This window comes from Callithrix jacchus, chromosome 4 (genome assembly GCF_049354715.1).
Source record: "Callithrix jacchus isolate 240 chromosome 4, calJac240_pri, whole genome shotgun sequence".
Taxonomy (NCBI): Eukaryota; Metazoa; Chordata; class Mammalia; order Primates; family Cebidae; genus Callithrix; species Callithrix jacchus.
The window spans coordinates 157,546,103-157,566,529 of record NC_133505.1 but is presented as its reverse complement, the minus strand read 5'-3'; the positions used below and the strand labels follow the sequence as shown (position 1 = coordinate 157,566,529).

The window sequence follows — 20,427 nt, the reverse complement described above, 5'->3', positions numbered from 1 at the left end:
AATGGCTACCTCAGTTGAGTAGGGATTAAGCAGTTGCTTAACGCATAGATAAATTGCCTTAACTAAGGGATGCCTCTGGACCAGTCTGGTTAAAAAGAACCTAAAGAAATTCCCTAAGGCTGGGTGTGGTGGCTCATGCCTGTAATCCTAGCACTTTCAGAGGCTAAGGCAGGTGGATCACCTGAGGTCAGGAGTTCAAGACCAGCCTGACCAACATTGATGGTGAAGCCCCTTCTCTACTAAAAATAAAAAAAATTAGCCAGGTGTGGTGGCAGGTGCCTGTAATCCCAGTTTCTTGGGAGGCTGAGGAAGGAGAATCACTTGAACCCGGGGAGCGGAGGTTGCAGTGAGCCAAGATTGTGCCACTTCACGCCAGCCTGGACAAAAGAGTGAAACTCCATCTCAAAATAAAAAAAGAAAAACTCCCTAAAGCCTTTTTATGCAAATGAAGCTGTTTTTACTTTTGTTGTATGCTTTGTTGTGTGTGTTGACAGTGTGGGGGATGAAGGAAATTATTTGGGGCACCTTAAACCATCCATTGTGCTACCGCTTAGAGAGGGACTGTGAGTTGTCTACCAAATTCCACTCTATCCTTTTCTTCAGTGATAAGAGTTTTCACTGAGCCCATTTTCCAGCCTCCTTTGCCACTAGATATTGGCCATGTGGTCAAGTTCTCACCAGCAGAAATGAGGTATGCCCCTTTGGGGGTCTATTTCTCAAGACTTTAGATTTTATTACTCCACATTCTTTCCCCTTCATGCTGGAACCTAGATGTGACAGAAGCCTTGTCTCCAGTATAAGAAGGATACCAGTGCACTAGGGTATGGCAGAGCACAAAGACAGACAAAACCATGTAGTCACTGGTACGAGCCATGTACTGGTTACCCTGACGCTGCCACACTAGAGGAGCCGTATGCTGAGACCGAAATGATACACAAGGGAGGCCCAGGGAACCCCGGCTGTGACAGCCCCTGCTGTGAGTGTTTCCAGCCAAGACACTGTTTGGATGAGAAGCCTTTCAGATGACCCCAGCCCTGTCATGTCTGAGTGCAATTTTATGACAGTCCCCAAACCAGAACCATCTTGCACAACCTTTCCTGAATTCCTGCCTCACAGAAACCTTGAGCAATTATGATTGTTTGTTGTTTCAAGCCATTAAGTTTTGGGGTGATTGGTTAGGCAAGAAGAGATAACTCAGTCTCTACTATAACAGATGAGTCTTATTATGATACACTGCTATAATTCTATGTCAAAATTATCTTTAAAAGCCCCTAAAAACCAACCTCTATGGTCTTTCATGTAACTCATTACTTTTTGAAAACTGTATAGATGGAAAAAACAAAAAGCAGAGATGAGTTAACATCATGCTCAAAGTTGAATTGTGAATCAGAGACTACAGTTTCTAACTTCTAGTCCATGATTCCTTGAACTCAGATACAGATTCACAAAATAGTAGGGCTGAAAAGGAACTTAGAGATCAGGAAATGAAAGACTCAACATAAGCTACTTGTCTAAAGCACATGGTACCGTATCCCAAAAGGGACTACACAGTGTGTGGCTATGTGTGCGCAGGAATGGACATATCCACAACCTGCTGTATAAACACATTTCAGAGAAGCAACCAAAAATTAAATTATGTCCTAATGCTCCCTTTTGGTCAGAGGATTTGCATGTTTGCCCTGGCTCTGCATCCTCCAGGTTTGTACTGATCTTTGCATCTCTGGTTTCCTTGTGTGCGAGGCAGCTGGACTAGGTGACTTCCCCAAGCCTTATCCAACCTTCGGGCCATGACTCCAATCCTGAGAACCCAGCAAGCCACTGGCTGTCACAACTGCATGACCTCTTTCCCACTGGAGGCACAGCCCAAGCAGTGACCCCTAATAGCAATTTCTACTACATCCTACGAATGCCAGGTCGTGGATGATGAAAAACTGTGTAACACTGAGTTTTCCAAAGGCCAAAAGAAACCTATTTTTAATTTAGATTAAATAACAATCTATGCTCCAGCTTCACTTTGAACAGTACCTTCCTGTTAGTGTAGAAACATCAGTCTCAAGGCAGTAACTAAACAATGATGGTTATATATACAAGCTCCATCTGTATGGAACACACTCAGTTCCAAAACATCCCTGCACAGCTGGGAGGGAGGCACCAAGAGAAATAACATTTTCTTAAAGAAAACAGAGGAGGAAGAAGAGGCAAATTCCAAGTGACTAAAAACAGCACTCTGAACAAATAAATCCATCCATGAAGTACATTAGACATGTTCTTTTAAAAAAGAAGGAAGAGCCAGGCGCAGTGGCTTACGCCTGTAATCCCAGCACACGGGGAGGCAAGGTGGGCGGATCATGAGGTTAGGAGTTTGAGACTAGCCTGATCAACATGGTGAAACCCCGTCTCTACTAAAAATACAAATATTAGCTAGGCGTGGTGGTGTGCACCTATAATCCCAGCTACTCGGGAGGCTGAGGCAGGAGAATCACTTGAAACCAGGAGGCGGAGGTTGCAGCGAGCGGAGATCTTGCCACTGCACACTCCAGCCTGCAAGAAAAGTGCGAGACTCTGTCTCAAAAAAAAAAAAAAAAAAGTGCCTGATAAGAGGGAACCAAGTAAATAAAGCCATCTAGAAGGTACAAAATGATTAAATGTCATGTCTTCTCAAATCTTTAAAAGTATAGAAAATGCTCAAAATATACAGTGAGTAAAATGGGTAGTTTAAAGAACATATATATATTATCCTAATTTTGAATTTAAAATTCTACTTCTTTATTGCCTACGTAAGAAATACATTGAAGGAATACAGAATCAAATGTTAACATTGGTTTTACTGAGTAGAACAAATAATTTTGTTCCTTTCATATTGATGTGTAAATCTCTTTTCTTCAATAGGTGCATTACTTTTATAATCTGAAAAAGTTATTTAAGGAAATTAAAATCACAATCTCACTTGGTGTCAGATATCTAAATATTTTAAGTTAAAATAATTTTTTATTCAACATGTGATTAAGGAATGCTGAATATTTATATCTTTCAAAAATGTATCACTAAATTCAAATAATAAAGCAAAACAAAATCGGATTCCCATGGACAATAGCATTGAATACAATCCATGCCTCCTTCGCCCCAGTCATTGTTCCTCACAAAAGTATTTCTTACCAAGAAACACTCGAAATGGAATCTGCATTTCTTAGTCAACTTTGGGTGCCACTAGACTCAGACTCAATTTCATCACGGCAGTTGCTAAGCACACATTTGCAGACATGTATTTTGTTCCTCCAACTTTGACTGCATATGGACCTCAAAAAGAAAGCATGTTAAAATGTAGAGCCTTAGGCGCGTGACAACTGGAGACTTTAGAGTTCTCCCCAGAGTCAGAAACATCAGCTCTCTAGATATTCCAGCCTCACTTTAAGGAAAGAGCAAAATCAAATGAAACTCAGACAAAAACTATTTAAGACAGGCTGCAGTTCTGATGGAGGGGGAGAAAAAAAATCAGCTTCTAGACTTCGGTCTATCTCCTTTGTAACAGAAAAGTTGTGCTAGACCCAGCTGAGCTTCCGCCCGGCACAGTTGTGAAGAAAGCCCCCAGCGACCGTTTCTCACCTCGGTGGACCTCTCTGGCTGCTCCAAGAGGGAAGGAGCGTTTGTCCTGGCATCGGTTCCTTGGGGACATTCACATTAGCACCTACCTCCGCTCCACTCAGGCTGAAGCACATCGTCTGCCTTCAGCTGATGCAGTGACCTCAGTCAGGTAAGAGAAACAGCCTCTGCTAGTCTGTGCAGCGCCTTCCGTGGAAATATTGCATGAGTCAGCTTTTATCTCCCAAACCCAACACACAAAGGCTTTACAAAAACCTGATTTGCAACTTTCTCACTGCCTTTTTCCCCCTAGTGTGCAGACCACAGACTTCAGCATCACTAAGAGCCTTAAATGAAACATGACATCATTCAATTGAGAAACAGGACAATAGACACCACTGTGGGTAACTTGAAAATGCACACTTCACTGAGCAACACCCTACCACTTCCATTCTTCTGTGAACATCAAATACAACCCACACTCGCCTCAAGCTGCTGGGTTTCACCTTCCTGGCTCCGGCCATAGTTCTCATTAAACTCCAGAAAATAAGCAAGATCTCTGGAGCTCTGATATTTTTAGGTTCACTTCCTGAATTATGGGCTTGTTTCAAAGTAAACGGACACATCTTTAAACAATTTTTAAAATGCAGGTTGCAGTGGGGGTGGGGTGGTGAATAACACCCAGTGGAAGGCAGTTTGGATAATTAGTTTCTGATAACAAGACACTTAATAGAATTTTAGCTGAGCAAAGTTTAATTTAAGGCTGACATTTAAAAAACCTATCTGAAGACAAATACCTAAAATTTTTATGTACAGGCACTTCTTTGGAGAACAGTTAAGTTCTGTGATTTTATATTCATAAATACTAAGTAAAGAGAGAATGATCTAATATTCCTACAATACTTTAATGAGACCTTCCAATTACTTTGGGTTGTTGATTTCTCTAAGACCACCGGTCCTTCTTAAAATGCTCTATCTATTTTTATATAAAGATTCAGAAGGCGTGTATTTGACAAAGATCTTGAATTCTTTAAATGAAGGTCTCCAGAAGTACGAAATGCTATTGAAAACTGATACCACTGCACTGTGGAACTAAAATTCAAAATATGGATTACGTCCTTGTATAGATGTCTAAAACTGAACTATTTCAGAGGATTAAAATCCTTTAAATAGAAGTTCCATTTAAAGCCTTCATTTGTGGTTATGGAAAATACCATTGGCAGATCGTCTTTAATATAGCTATTTCTATCATGCCTATTAAGTGATTTTAAACTAACAACATAATAGGATAATTTGTTTTAATGCTGATTTCCTTTCAAATAAGGCTGAACATACACACAACTATTTAAATAAGTGATTTTGAAGGAAATAATTCAGAAGACAACCTGCTGGAATTTCTCACCCACAAAATTCACCAGTTTGATGGAAATCAGTAAGTCCAGGATGCTGAGAAGGCAGTCTGAGAGGAAGGATCCCCTCCCTGAGCTGTGGAGACTATCTTCATCCTCCATTCTGGCCTCCACAGAAACCCCACTGGCCTGTCAAATGATGTCTGTGTCTCCAACACCAGTGCCTAAGCTGAACTCTTCCTTTCTGTTCGATGAAGAGGCAGCTCAAATCAAGCTCCCATTCAATCTGCTACAACCACTTTAGCCCACTGCTCTTTCCCGTGGGTTTAACAGCTGTTTATCTTACTTAGAGTAAGGATCATATGATCTCATATTTAATTGTTTGCTAATTGTCTCTCTTTTTGTTTTTTAGATGGAGTCTTGTTCTGTTGCCCAGGCTAGAGCGCAGTGGCATGATCTTGGCTCACTACAACCTCCGCCTCCCGGGTTCAAGCAATTCACATGCCTCAGCCTCCTGAGTAGCTGGGATTACAGGCACCTGCCACCACATCCAGCTAATTTTTGTATTTTTAGTACAGACGGGGTTTCAACATGTTGGTCAGGCTCGTCTTGAACTCCTGACCTCATGATCCACCGGTTTCGGCCTCTCCAAGTGCTGGGATCATAGGCGTGAGCCACTGCCCCCGCCCTGCTGTCTCTTTCTTACCCTGCATTGTAGCTGTTGGGGTCAGGGAACATTCCTATACTGTAGATTTGATATTCTTGAGGCAGTTACAGACATCTAAACTCTTAGATGGGGTAAAATATACAGAGACTCTAGGCTTCCTAATGACTCATTCCTTGTGCATATCCTCAGATCATAACACAGCTACCTTTAACTTCCAATCAAATCATATCGTACTTGGAATTTTTTTACTTTTTATTTTTGCCAAGAAACACGTTTCTAAAATGTGATTTCTGAGAGATGCCATGTATGTTACACATAAACAAAAACAGCAAAGTTGCTGGTGGGCAGTTTGCTAAGCTTACCCACCAGACAGGTGCCAGTCGTGAGGGACAGCTTTGAAGTGACAGAAGGGGCCATATTGGGTCCTATGGGACAGTCATTTATTAGTTCATTCACGGTTTCTGCTTTAGCAAAATCAACAACTTGTGTAAGACTTCTCCTATAATTTGCAAATTAGTGAAACCACCTATATTGCATCTAAAAATATCAAAGATTTAAAGTATATTGAAGTTCATTTTTTAAATAAGCTTTTTCAGAGTACACCAACACACACACACACACACACACACACACACACTCTCTCACTCTTTCTCTCTCTCACATCTTTTGCCTTTATATTTATTCTAGTACCAAGTATTTGCTTGAATAAAAATTAACCAGTGGATAGTGCATGAGCCTAGGGAGGGACAGTACATTCACAAACTAGTAGAAAGGAAAAGAAAAGGGAAGAAAGGCTGGGCGCAGTGGCTCATGCCTGTAATCCCAGCACTTTGGGAGGCCGAGGAGGGCGGATCATGAGGTCAGGAGTTTGAGACCAGCTTGACCAACATGGTGAAAAACCCCATCTCTACTAAAAATATGAAAATTAGCCAGGCATGGTGGTGTGCCCCTGACATCCCAGCTACTCGGGAGGCTGAGGCAGGAGAATCACTTGAACCCAGGAGGCAGAGGTTGCAGTGAGCTGAAATTGCGCCACTGTACTCTAGCCTAGGCGACAGAGCAAGACTCCGTCTCAAAAAAAAAGGAAATGCGCCTCCATTTCTTCAGCAATAGTCCGGGTTCTTTCACACCTGAGAGCAGAGGCTCATTCTACGCTTTGGTATTTTCCAAAGGCCCGGTCTCTCCCCTTTAGCTCTACAATGGTTCTGCCTCCCATTTCCTATTCCACACACTAGACACACTGAACTGTTAACAGTTCTTGGAGGTGCACTGCTGGCTTGCCACTGGACTTTTGTTAATGCAGGTAATTGAAAAATCTGAAGACACACCAAAGGCACAGATCCTTGCCACTTTTTGCTGTATAATTTATTTGCCAATACTAACACTGGGTGAAAAGATTATGTTTGCTCAGTAAAATTTATTTTTATTTTTTATATTATTTATTTTTGAGACAGAGTCTTGCTCTGTCACCCAAGCTGAAGTGCAGTGTCACTATCTCAGCTCACTGCAACCTCCGCCTCCCAGGTTCAAGCAATCCTCCCACCTTAGCCTCCTGAGTAGCTGGGACTACAGGCATATACCACCACCTCTGGCTAATTTTTTGTGCTTTTAGTAGAGAGATGGGGTTTCCCCATATTGGTCAGGCTGCTCTGGAACTCCCGACCTCAAGTGTTCCACCTGCCTTGGCCTCCCAAAGTGCTGGGGATTACAGGTATGAGCTACCGAGCCCAGCCCAAAATTTCTTTTTAATTGATAGAGTGGCCACAGATAAAATGCACACGTGTGGCTTGTTAGGTGATAAAGATACTACCCTTGCTGAAAAGCAGCTTTATTTATTCCTCACAAGCACTGGTTACACAACCGGGAAGTCTGCGTTCCGTTCCCAGTGTCCCCACCTGGAATGGGGAATCAAGGCCCAGAAGAGCAGCACTGACAGGACATAACTACACAACCAGAACACAACTACACAACCAGAACACAACTACACAACCAGAACAACTACACAACCAGAACACAAAACTACACAACCAGGACACAACTACACAACCAGAACACAACTACACAACCAGAACACAAAACTACACAAGAACACAACTACACAACCAGAACACAACTACACAACCAGAACACAAAACTACACAACCGGAACACAACTACACAACCAGAACACAAAACTACACAACCAGAACACAACTACACAACCAGAACACAACTACACAACCAGAACACAAAACTACACAACAAGAACACAACTACACAACCAGAACACAACTACACAACCAGAACACAAAACTACACAACAAGAACACAACTACACAACCAGAACACAACTACACAACCAGAACACAAAACTACACAACCAGAACACAACTACACAACCAGAACACAACTACACAACCAGAACACAAAACTACACAACCAGAACACAACTACACAACCAGAACACAACTACACAACCAGAACAGAAAACTACACAACCAGAACACAACTACACAACCAGAACACAAAACTACACAACCAGAACACAACTACACAACCAGAACACAAAACTACACAACCAGGACACAACTACACAACCAGAACACAACTACACAACCAGAACACAAAACTACACAAGAACACAACTACACAACCAGAACACAACTACACAACCAGAACACAAAACTACACAACCAGAACACAACTACACAACCAGAACACAAAACTACACAACCAGAGCACAACTACACAACCAGAACACAAAACTACACAACCAGAACACAAATACACAACCAGAACACAACTACACAACCAGAACACAAAACTACACAACAAGAACACAACTACACAACCAGAACACAACTACACAACCAGAACACAAAACTACACAACAAGAACACAACTACACAACCAGAACACAACTACACAACCAGAACACAAAACTACACAACCAGAACACAACTACACAACCAGAACACAACTACACAACCAGAACACAAAACTACACAACCAGAACACAACTACACAACCAGAACACAAAACTACACAACCAGAACACAACTACACAACCAGAACACAAAACTACACAACCAGAACACAACTACACAACCAGAACACAACTACACAACCAGAACACAAACCAACCAGCAAGGAGGTGCAGGCGGCCCTGTGGCATAACTGGAGGAAGACCAGAAAGTCCCTGCCACTTAAAAAAATCCCTTCCCAGGCTGGGTATGGTGGTTCACATCTGTAATTCCAACACTTTGGAAGGCTGAGATGGAAGGATCCCTTGAGGCCAGGAGTTAGAGACCAGAGTGAGCAACTTATTGAGATTCTATCTTTACAAAAAAGACAAAATTTAGGCCAGGTGTGGTGGCTCATGCCTGTAATCCCAGCACTTTGGGAGGCCGAGGTGAGTGGATTACTTGAGGTCAGGAGTTCAAGACCAGCCTACCCAACATGGTAAAACCCAGATTCTACTGAAAAAATAGAAGAATTAGCCAGGCATGGTGGCATGTGCCTGTAGTCCTAGCTACTTGGGAGGCTGAGGCGGGGGAATCATTTGAACCTGGGAGGCTGAGGCTGAGGTAAGCCAAGATCACACCACTGTGCCTCAGCTTAGGCAACAGAATGAGACTCTATCTTAAAGAATCAATCAATCAATACAAAACTTAGCTGAGTATGGTGGTATATGTCCATAGTACTAGTTACTTGGAAGGCCGAGGTGAGAGGATGGCTTAAGCCCAGGAGTTTGAGGCTGCAGTGACCTAGGATCTCACCCTTGCACTCTAGCCTGGGTGACAGAGTGATAGCCTGTCTCAAACAAAAACAAAAACCCCTTCCCAGAAATCTGCCATAGGTCCTGGAATTCCAAATCGTTTTGGTTCAAGGTAAAAGTTATCAGTTAAAACCCTAATCTCCCCTGGGAAGGGCGATGGCATCACTGCCATAGTAGTGTGAGTTAGCCTGACCATCCTTCCAAGGAACTATCCAGGTTTTCTGGGAATGAGGGCAGGAAGCACAGACAACACACAAATCTAGGGACTTGGCCAGGCCTGAGGTACTTGAAGCACTTTGCCGACTGTGCAGCCAGGTGACAGCTCAAAAAGCTGGGCAATAAGGAGGAAAGGACAGCCCAGAGACAGAAAGACGGGCAAAGCCATGCAGACATTTTTGGGTTCAAGGAAATATTTTGCTTCATACAATCAACATTGGATAAGGCAGATTTAACAAATAATCGTAGACTTTCAGATGCAAAAGTGCTAGAAGTGAGAAGGGGCATTTGAAAACACAAATACTATTTTACACAAGGAGCCTAACTAAACCGTGGAGGAGGTGTGGTGGGGGAGGGGAGACTGCTTATAATTTAAGATCTTGCCATTGTGGCACATTTTTCAGGGAAAATGGTAAAACCAATCATTTTTGGAAGCATGGGCCATTGACAAAACACTTCTAATGTATTTTTAGTCTATTAGAAGTTTTTTCTTTGAAAGAATAAGGCATGTGATCACATTTTCAATGACACATCACCGAATAAATGTGATGGGCCGGGCACGGTGGCTTGTACCTGTAATCCCAGCACTTTGGGAGACCGAAGCAGGTGGATCATCTCAGGTCAGGAGTTCGAGACCAGCCTACATGGTGAACAAAACCCCGTCTCTACTAAAAATACAAAAAAATCAGCTGGGCATGGTGGCACATGCCTGTAATCCCAGTTTCTCGGGAGGCTGAGGCAAGAGAATTGCTTGAACTTGGGAGGCAGAGGTTTCAGTGAGCTGAGACTGCGCCACTGAACTCCAGCCTGGATGACAGAGCGAGACTCTGGCTCAAAAAAATAAAAAGTGATCAACATTGAAGTCAACTGCACACCTAACAGTGTCACACATCCACATTGAAGTCCCTTAGAAGGACACACTGACCTTCCTCCTGTAAGAGCTAACGTCCTAACACCATTCTGCACTGCAGCTGCTCTGATCACAAATCTATACATTCTTCCAGGCTGTGTACTCTAAACCCGGCAAATATCACCAACTACAAATTCTACCTTGCTACTGTTCTACAAACCAAACTATATACTTTTTCAAACAAACAACAAAGCTAACCTTTTTTTTTTAAAAAAATATTATTTCTAAAGGCCTTTTTTCAAAGTGGCAAGTGAGTTTGTTTTCACAAATTTAAAAAATATCTGTCAGCAGGCCAGGTGTAGTGGCTCATGCCTATAATCCTAGCACTTTGGGAGGCTGATGTGGGTGGATCAGTTGAGGCCAGGAGTTCGAGACCAGCCTGGCCAACAGTCTCTAGTAAAAACACAAAAAATTAGCTGAGCATGGTAGTGTACACCTGTAGTCCCACCTATTCCAGAGGCCGAGGCACAAGAGTCACTTGAACCCAGGAGGTGGAGGCTGCAGTGAGTTGAGATTGTGCCACTGCACTCTAGCCTGGGCAACAGAATGAGACTGTATCCCCCCCTTAAAAAAAATTCTGTCAACAAAAGACACAGGTCTAAAGCACACAAAAGCACCAAATATAGTGGGAGTTAAGTGAGGCCAGTTTTGTTAGTCCTGGAGTACTGAATCTAACAAAAGAAACCAAACTATAAACACTAAATAGTTACCAGGACCTCCATCATCCAACTGAAAATGTTTCTCGGCCCCTGCTGCTCTAAATGCCAATATTGAGGCATGGTCCTAAGAATTTTAGAAAACAAATGAACAAATGAAGCCTGTTATTCACAACACTGTTGTGCACAGCCTGCCTTGCCCTTGCAATCAAGTTATGATTGAACGTCTCCATCATATGCCTACCAAGAGTCGGCCGTGACATGAGCCGAGGTGGCCTTGAAGGGCACATGTTCCAGACTCTAAAATGTTGCTGTTTCAAGCATTCCTCCCTGGGTTCATTTTTCTGCTACTATGACAATCATTAGCTCAATTTGTCACTCAGTTCTTTGATTAGGATACTTGGTTTTTATTTCCCAGAGACAATACAATCTAGTCTTAGTTATTTTTGAACAATTTTTAGATATCAAGCAAGCAAATATGTTGCAAATAGCCTCCTGCTTTCGATGATCTATCAGTCCCATCTCTAAGGACACCATGGGAGGACTTGCTGTGCTCAGCACAATGAACTAATTATCCCTGGAAGAATGCAGGCGGCTTCCAGACACATTTTTCTCCAGGAGATAACACGCATCTAATCCATTCATAACTAAAGGCATTCAACACAATCTATACTTTTGAAACACTCTAAAATATGTACTTGAAGAAAAGGCTTGGATGCTCTGTTGAAATCTTAACAGCAGTATGTATTTTCCAAAATACTAATTAAAACAAAATCATCTTATAGTTTCAGAGTAACAGCCAGTTACTTATATTGAGATTTAAGTAACCTTTACGGGGTTTGCAAAGGAATTTCTCATCCTGGCAGACGAGAGAGGCAAACTCTATTTGCTAGCCTTCCTCCTCTTTTCTGGACACAAACCCACAGCTGAAATGGAATGAAGGGGAGGGCTCAGCTCAACCTTGCCAACTGCCCCCAGCCCTTCTTGGTAGGTTGACAGAGGCAATTCTCAAGAGCAGCAGAGGGGGGAGTGTAGCTTGCAGGAGATACAGACAAGCTTCTGGAAGCAAAGAGAAATCAATCTCTGAACTGGTCAAACCCCTACCCCTGACCTCCAGTAATGGCCATCCTTTGGGGTCATCACAATCAGTCTTCTTCCCCCACTCCCAAAGCTACATTCAATGTCAAGATGGTTGACAGCTTCACCTCTAAGACCTATGACCAGTGAGCAAATGATTTGTCTCAAGGGAGCCTAGACGCTTTCTAGAACTGAAGTGGGTGGTTTGTGTGGATATTCACTTGGTCTCCTGCACCAAGTCGTGGGAACAATCCCACTGACGGAGATATCTGTAAAGGCCAAATATAGATTCCACTCCAGGAAAGCAGAACTCACTTCTCTCTAAATGAGTTGAGATGACTTACCACTTTCCAGGATTATTTTTCAATTAAAGAAGGCAATGGAGGCCACTGACCTTAGTATATCAGTATTACAATGGCCTTACCCAGCCCTCTGTTGCCGTGAAGTTCTGATCTTTGCCTTTCAGAACTTCGAGGCACCTAGCAACATCCTGCTGATCTTTCTTCCTTCACACCTTCTCTCCACTTGAACTAAGGCCAGTCACCACTTACTCACCCTCAGGTACCAGGCCCTTCTGAATGTCAGGTCCCATGCTGGGCGCAGTGAAGGCACATGGGCTTTAAGCCTCAAACAAAAAACCCACAAGTATGATGAGTGCTGTGGAGCAGTGTGGGGCATTGCTGATGTAAACTACCAACAATTGTGTCCCTAGCCATTTGCACTATTTTCCTAAGCTCTCTTTTCCCTTAGTCAAACTGTCCTTCAATTAAAATTAAAAGTGGATAGCAACTTTATGTTGACAGTAAAATCAAGCTCCATTAGGCTGCCTTCACTTAGGGTTCAGTTTCCAGTCTTAAAGAATAAGCCCAGTCGGACTCATCTTTCATCTTAAATTTAATTACTTGGTATCCAAGCTGACAGCCAAACTTGCTGAAAGTTTTTGAGAGTCTAAACACTTGCCTAATTCCCAGTTCCCACAGAGGTACATGAAGTAACTTGTTTATGTTAACAGAACAAAGGAAAGGAAAGAGAGCTCTCTGTTCCACTGCAGGTTCAATCAGAATTGGGTCAAGAAACAAGTGTGACTGAACTTACTTCTGTTTATTCTGAATAAACATTATTGAATCCTTTACAAGTAAACGAAAGAAGAGCAAAAGGAGGAAGAAACAGCTAAAACATGAAGACTGGTGGTCTGAGAGGTGGGACGATGGGTGAGCGCCTTCCCGCATACTTTGATCTCTCTACATTTTCTTTAATGAATATGTATTATTTGTGTGGTTAAAATATAAGAAGAACAGAATGAATTTACAGGGCAGGTCTTGTTCCCACCACACCCCTGGCCCAATCCTTCCCAGTCTTGCTTTGTCTGACGGTCTACACACTCTGCTCCCTGGCTGGCTGCCTTCCAGGTAGGTTTGGCTATAGGCACCAATAGTTTGAAGCAGGAAGAGGGGGAAATAGAGGCATTTCCTCCACTCCCTCATTGATTAGGGGCAGCTCCTCCATGGTTCCAGCCTTTCCTGGGGTCCCTTAACTCTATTTTGTCCCTGGTTCCTCGGGGATCCCTGTAGGTTGTCCCAAAAACAGTGGCTAAGGCTTCCCACTGTTGTCGTCTCTCTTTGCTTCACATAAACCCTTCACTTGAACCAGCTGAGTTAATTCAGTTTCTTGCCAGGTCCCTGGCTGACGCATTGTCACACTAACTCCAGAATCCTTGGTCTAGCATACTGATAGCAGTTTGACTTCATATGCAGTCAGACTATTGGCCTGAGCTTTTTACCCAGTGATACAATGCCAAATTTTAGCCCGATTTTAACTTATGATCTGCTTGATCCAGGTCAATGAAATAAATACTTAATTAGAGCCTATTCTATAGCAGAAATATTTTGAATTTGATATCTGCTGATATATTCACTTATTCAGGATTTATTGAGCAGCTACTATGTGCCAGGCACTAAAGACACAACAGTGAACAAAACAGACAAACACCCCTGCCTTTATGATACTTATTTTCTAGGGGGAACTGTATAGACTAAAAAGAATCCTATGAGAACAGAATTCAACATTGGAAAGAGACTCGGGCTTTCTAATCTGGTGTTTCAATGACCACTTACAACATCTCACCAAGTGTGTCGGGTCTCTGCTTAGATACTCTTAGTTATCAGACCTCCCATCCTGCGCAAATAATTGATCATACCGTGGAGTTCTTTTTTTTGTTTTGTTTTTGTTTTTTGAGACAGTCTTGCTCTGTTGCCCAGGCTGAAGTGCAGTGGCATGAGCTCAGCTCACCGCAACCTCCGCCTCCTGGGTTCAAGTGATTCTCCTGTCTCAGCCTCCTGAGTAGATGGGACTACAGGTGCATGCCATCATGCCCAACTAATTTTTTGTATTTTTAGTAGAGACAGGGTTTCACTGTGTTAGCCAGGATGGTCTCGATCTCCTGACCTTGTTATCTGCCCACTTCGGCCTCCCAAAGTGTTGGAATTACAGGCGTGGGATTTCGTACCTGGCCACCCTGGAGTTCTTTAAAGACCGCTATAGGAAAACACAAGAGAAATTGCACCTCACCTCCATTTTGTAGTTCCTTAATTACTTGAGCTGTCCTATCAGTTTCCCATATGTATTTACATCTTTATTCAACTATTTATGGAATAACTACCCTAAGGGTTTCCTGGAGGCGGGTTCAGTGCTGGGGGAGGCGGTACAGAGAGGTCAAAGGGGAGAGCTGCCCCTCATGACTGTGGGGCGTGTGGGGTAGAGCGGACTTAACACGGTTACCACCCTCTGGTCACCTCGATGTGTGTCAAGATCATGCCTTCCTAACGCTTCCACCAAAGTGGTTTCAGAATTTTAAGTCCTCATGCCAACTTACTATTAAAAATGTTAAAAAGACATCATTTTTGGAGAACATCCTCTGGGAAATAAATTTTCTCCCCACTCCTCCCAAGTGAGACTTTTAGGGACATCACCATCACTGTGTCCTCCAAGGGCATGGAGTTTGGCCAGGCAGACACACGGAGGGGTCACCTGAACAGGCGACCCATGGCTGTGTGAGATACGCAATGGGCTGGGAAGGCACAGGTGCTATGAGAATGCGGAAATGGGGCCAGGCCTGGTTTGTGGTGGTCTGGGAAGGCTTCCCTGAGGGAGGGATGTGTGGACTGACATCTAAAGGCTGAGAAGGACTCAACAGGGGAAACCAGCCAAAGAGAAAAGACCCTCCAGGCTGCTTTACTCCCGTTGGCAGAGACTGCTGGTGTACCTGGCGTCATACCCACAGTGAACACCCAACCTAGATTTTTTTCCTGGGCAATCTTGTTTGCAAATATACTGTGACATACCACAATTAATAACTATGTCTACTGCAACAATGCCCCTTTATTAAGGTACGTACTCCTTTCCTTCTCCACTCTGGGGGGTGATCCCATCCCCTCCTCTGCACGATCAGTCTTCTCTAGTCTCACCTTTTCTCTCTCCTCCAGACGGTGGGCAGAACTGCTTGGGCGGTAACCATGACTCTATTCTTGCCTAATTGCTTGGACTGGGTCCTTAAAAAGTGTGGTTACAGTAAATCACAATGTAAACTTCCCTGCCCAGCATTTCCATCTGGGTATTATCAGATTAAAATGAACATCAAAGGAGCCCTATAAAAAGGGGTCACAAAAGGACAGACTGACAGCTGGGGACGGTGGTCCTGCCACTGTTTGTCTTCCTACTTCCAGGGCCCTTAAGAACTGACCATGTGCTTTTGAGCCTTGAGTATTTCTCAGGATCAGCTGGACACCTTTCCTGGGGGACCCAAAACCAGAGACAACTGCCTGGCTGCCAGTATGGATCAGATAGAAGATATCTGTTTAGGAGTCGGTACAAATTAGGGCGTAATAAAATGGTAAACAATGAATTAAGCTGCTCTAAGAGTTTTGAAGAATTGTGTTTCCATAATGACTATTAGTTATCAGCCTCGTAATATTTTTTTTGAGACTGAGTTTCACTCTTGTGGCCTGGGCTGGAGTGCAGTGGCGCGATCTGGGCTCACCGCAACCTCTGCCTTCCGGGTTCAAGCCATTCTCCTGCCTCAGCCTCCCAAGTAGCTGGGATGATAGGCATGCGCCACCACACCTGGCCAATATTTTATTTTTAGTAGAGATGGGGTTTCTCCATGTTGGTCAGGCCAGTCTGGAACTCCTGACCTCAGGTGATCCACCTGCCTCAGCCTCCCAGAGTGCTGGGATTACAGGCGTGAGCCACCGTGCCCAGCCCTATAATTCCTGATGTGGTAGAATTTGAGATAGATGTTTTAACTATGATCGGTAAAAAACTTCCTGCAAAAATTTTTGATGACATCATCCGACAGTAAACCGATGTCTGGCATCCAGGTCATGCTTTTTACCTATTCACTGACATCATCTCTACTTTCTGCAAAATTGCATTCTGGAAACCAGGTTATAAAGATTATGAAACAGCTAATTTTACCACAGGGGTGTTGTCATCATTTGTGGCTGCATCCCAGACAAGCACCTGCCTCAATATATCCCTGACATGCAGCAGCACAGCAGCTGAGCTAACTGTATACCTGCAAAAATTATGCTCCTATAATATGCAGATAATGTAAGGTATGGTTAGTTCTGAATTATTCAAGGAACTCTTATAAGTTTATATACAATTATGATTATTAGAACAAATTCACTGCAGTGAGGTGTCCTGGATGAGCCTCCATAGAAATTGGGTGAGTGAGACTAGAAGGTTCTTTGAAGCTATCCCCTAACCCATGTACTTACTTTCACGCAATGACTGACTGATTTACAAAGGACCTAAGAGGGATCCTAGAAAAAGGATTTTAACAATATTTAAAACTAGGATTCAGATATTTTCAGGCATATATCACAGATTCTCTGTGGGGAATGAAGGTGGGGCTGGGGCTGAGATCTGATGGCAACAGAAACTTTTGTGATCCTGGGAGAGAAGAGGGGAAGGAAGTCTGGTAGGACAAACAGAACCAGCAGAAGGCCATTATTCTAGTGAGGGGAAGTCCTGGCTTCTGATCTTGTATGCGGCAAGTACTCAGGCTGGCTTCACCTGGTCGTTTGGACAGCCTGGGAATGCCCTGACAGAGAGACTGGGTGGCTGAAAACCAAAAACCAAAGCGAAGAGATGTAACAACTGTAACATCCCAGGCAACTCGGCTGTGAAATCCTTCTGTCCAACAGAAGGAAATAAAAGGGGACAGGAATCCTTTTCCCATAAAGACAAGAACAGGGAGTTCTTAGCAGCCTGGGGGTAGGGGTTTGAGGGGCCCACTAGGAGAATTCCCACAGGGAGCCTGGGAATGCTGACTGTTCCAGGGCAGGGGCCCCGGCAAGGATCAGTACAGTGTGGGAGGAAGGGCAGTGACAGGTCAGGCAGAGGAAAGGGGAGCCAGGAGGGGCTGCCTGGGAGGTCCTGTCTTTACACCTGTGGGAAGTGACAGCTGAGCTGGCAAAGTGTGATCTTTTAAAGTGACTTCACCTGTAGCCACAGGGCTGGTGGGACCTGGTGGAGCTGAGGCTGATGAGACCGAGTGTGACCTGTGGACCTGTTGTCTGGTCAACACAGGATTTAATTTCTTTGTGTTGATGACCCAAGTTTAAAAAATCAGGATACTCTGCATTAAAAAAAAAAGAACAGATTCTGGGGGTGCTTGGGGTTGGGGTGCCAGAAAATTAAAAAGGGATAAACATGAGTTAATGCTAGTCTAACGCTCCCGCACAGCAGCAGTGGGTGGGTGGAGCTAAGCTTGCTCACATCACCCTGGCTGGGCACTTCCCAGTGTGCCACAGTCCCTACCAGCCCCTTTCGTATTACTCCTGTCCTCTGCCACTCTTTTGTATGATCTGCCTGGCCCTTGAGGTGCGTGACTTTGGATTATACATGGGGGCACATCCAGATGCTGCACTATTAGGTTACTAGTCCTAGAAATTACCAGACTATATGATCTGATAAGAACAATGTATTTCTCCAATGTGTAAGCCATATGAAAATAGGCCGGTGCGGTGGCTCACGCCTGTACTCCCAGCACTTTGGGAGGCCGAGGAGGGCGGATCATCTGAGGTCAGGCATTTGAGACTAGCCCAGCCAACATTTGGTGAACACCTGTCTCTACTAAAAATACAAAAATTAGTCAGGCATGATGGTGCATGCGTATTATCCCAGCTACTCAGGAAGCTAAGACAGGAGAATCGATTGAACCTGGGAGGCGGCAGTTGTGGTGAGCTGAAATCACACCAGGGCAAAAAAAAAAAAAAAAAAAAACCAGAAAGAAAGAAAATGAAAAATAAAGAACTAAAAAGATGACTTCTTGTTACTCTAGACAAGATTAGGCACACACACATGCAAATGCTATAAGGCCAGTCTTTCCATCATGGAAAAATTTGGTGAAGGAAAGGGAAGAAGGTTTACAGTGGAGGGGTAGGGAAAAATTAATCACAGCTCAGCCAATGTAAACCCTCTTTACCATTTAGCCTGATTAGCTCTCATTTTCATTTTTGTCTCTTTATATTCAAAGTAACTTCTCCTATTAGTTTTTGAAGACCTACATTTCAATAAAACATTAGAATTTGGTCAGGTTTCTATGAAGGAATTAAGATAGAAGAAGCAATTAATTCTGCCCAACCAAACAGATAATTGGTGTCATAGTTCTTGTTTTTTTTTTGAGACAGAGTCTTGCTTTGCTGCCCTGGCTGGAGTGCAGTGGCATGATTACAGCTTACTGCAGCCTCAACCTCCCAGCCTCAGGTGATCCTCCTGCCTATGCCTCTGAGTAGTTGGGACTACAGGTGTGCACGACCAGGCCTGGTTAGTTTTTAAAATTATCTGTGGAGGTGGAGTCTCCCTATGCTGTCCAGCTAGTCTCAAACTCCTGGGCTCGAGTGATCCTCCCACCTTGGCCTCCCAAATTGCTGGGATTATAAGCATGAGCTACTGCACCAAGGCTGTCATAGTTTTTGAAACTGACAACTTGATAGAACATCCAGACAAACCACAGCCCCCAAAGAATGACACACTGAACTGGCTGGCAAGACCCAGGGGTTCCTACCATCTATGCACCCTTATGGAAGCAGTGGAATGAAGATTTGTTTGCAAGCTCTTCTGAAAAACAAGACAAGATCTACTATAAATGCCAAAATTTATGTATCACATCCTAATCTCATGAAATGCTCCTTTTGTTGTACCTTTTTAAAGAACAATAGGACAGGAACGAAGACAGAATTGGAGATTCTAGTCCCTCAAAATAAACAATGACTATAAAATTGGATTTACTGGCAAGGAAAAAAGAGGAATAAGCAGTCCCCTAACTTGGAAGGGCGTTTGTGTGTTCTGACATTGATCATTTAAGACGGCACCTAGAGGCATTAGTTCTTCATCAGCATTTTTCCTAGAAAGGGGAAACCCCACCCCGCGCACCATCCTGGTGTTTATTTCTTTCTGAACCCGAGAGTTAAAACTTTTAATACACAGAGGCCTCTGAGAGGATTTGTAGACATACCCAAGTCTTTCTGAAGAAGAATCGCCTCTGATATGTGATATCTTCCCTCAGGAGCATGAGGAGAAGGCAGCGGGTGAGGGGGATAGAAAAACAAAAGCAACCATTTTCCCCTAATCCTCATGTGGAAGAAAAAGTAGAAGCTAAAAGCTTCCCCCAGGGAAAAAGCTACCCCAGACTGGAGATGAATCAAGCAAGTCTAGTAAACTTCAGACTGCTGATCTTGCTCAGCTTGAAAGGCCACACGCTTACTTCCAGCACACCTCCTGGCAGGTGGGGCAACTGGGCTCAGGGGACCCTGGGCGTGGGCAGTGCTAGATGGAGAGGGGCAGGGGCTGGGTGGGACAGGCAGTCCCACTGCTTTCCATGCTTCTCTGGAAACCCCATGACAAAGACAGTGTCAGAGAACAGGGAATTCTTGTGCTTTTCTACATGGATAAGTCCACCCCAGGATTTTATTTTTTAAAAGTTCCCCTGAAGGTGAGATAAACCATTTATATCTTATAAAAATGAGTGCTCCAATGGCCTATCTTTGAAATATGCTTTACATTTCATTCTTCTGCAGACACTAAGAGATTTTAATCTATTTAGACATTTTAATACATCAATTACCATAATGGCATTGTAAGCCAAAAACGCTGGTGATTGTTAGTACCCACCCTAAACCACTACTTCTCCAGGCGTTACCTAACCTAAA

General features: G+C 43.6%; 1 protein-coding gene across 9 annotated transcripts in view; it reads right to left on the bottom strand.

The window, feature by feature from the left end:
- Positions 1–20,427, bottom strand: part of PLEKHG1 (pleckstrin homology and RhoGEF domain containing G1) — a 249,418-nt gene that overhangs the window by 122,440 nt on the left and 106,551 nt on the right. For 2 of the 9 annotated variants that reach the window (XR_013534629.1, XM_035296958.3), the window contains exon 1: positions 3,604–3,791. The exons of 5 other annotated variants lie outside the window; for them this stretch is intronic. Coding sequence is in view for 1 of the 4 variants with exons in the window: in XM_035296958.3 (XP_035152849.3) it covers positions 3,604–3,673 (70 nt within the window). In the remaining 3 variants the exon portion in view is untranslated. Of the gene's footprint in view, positions 1–3,603; positions 3,792–20,427 lie in introns of those variants that run through there. 2 more of the 9 variants (XR_013534631.1, XM_078370292.1) reach the window with 1 other exon arrangement.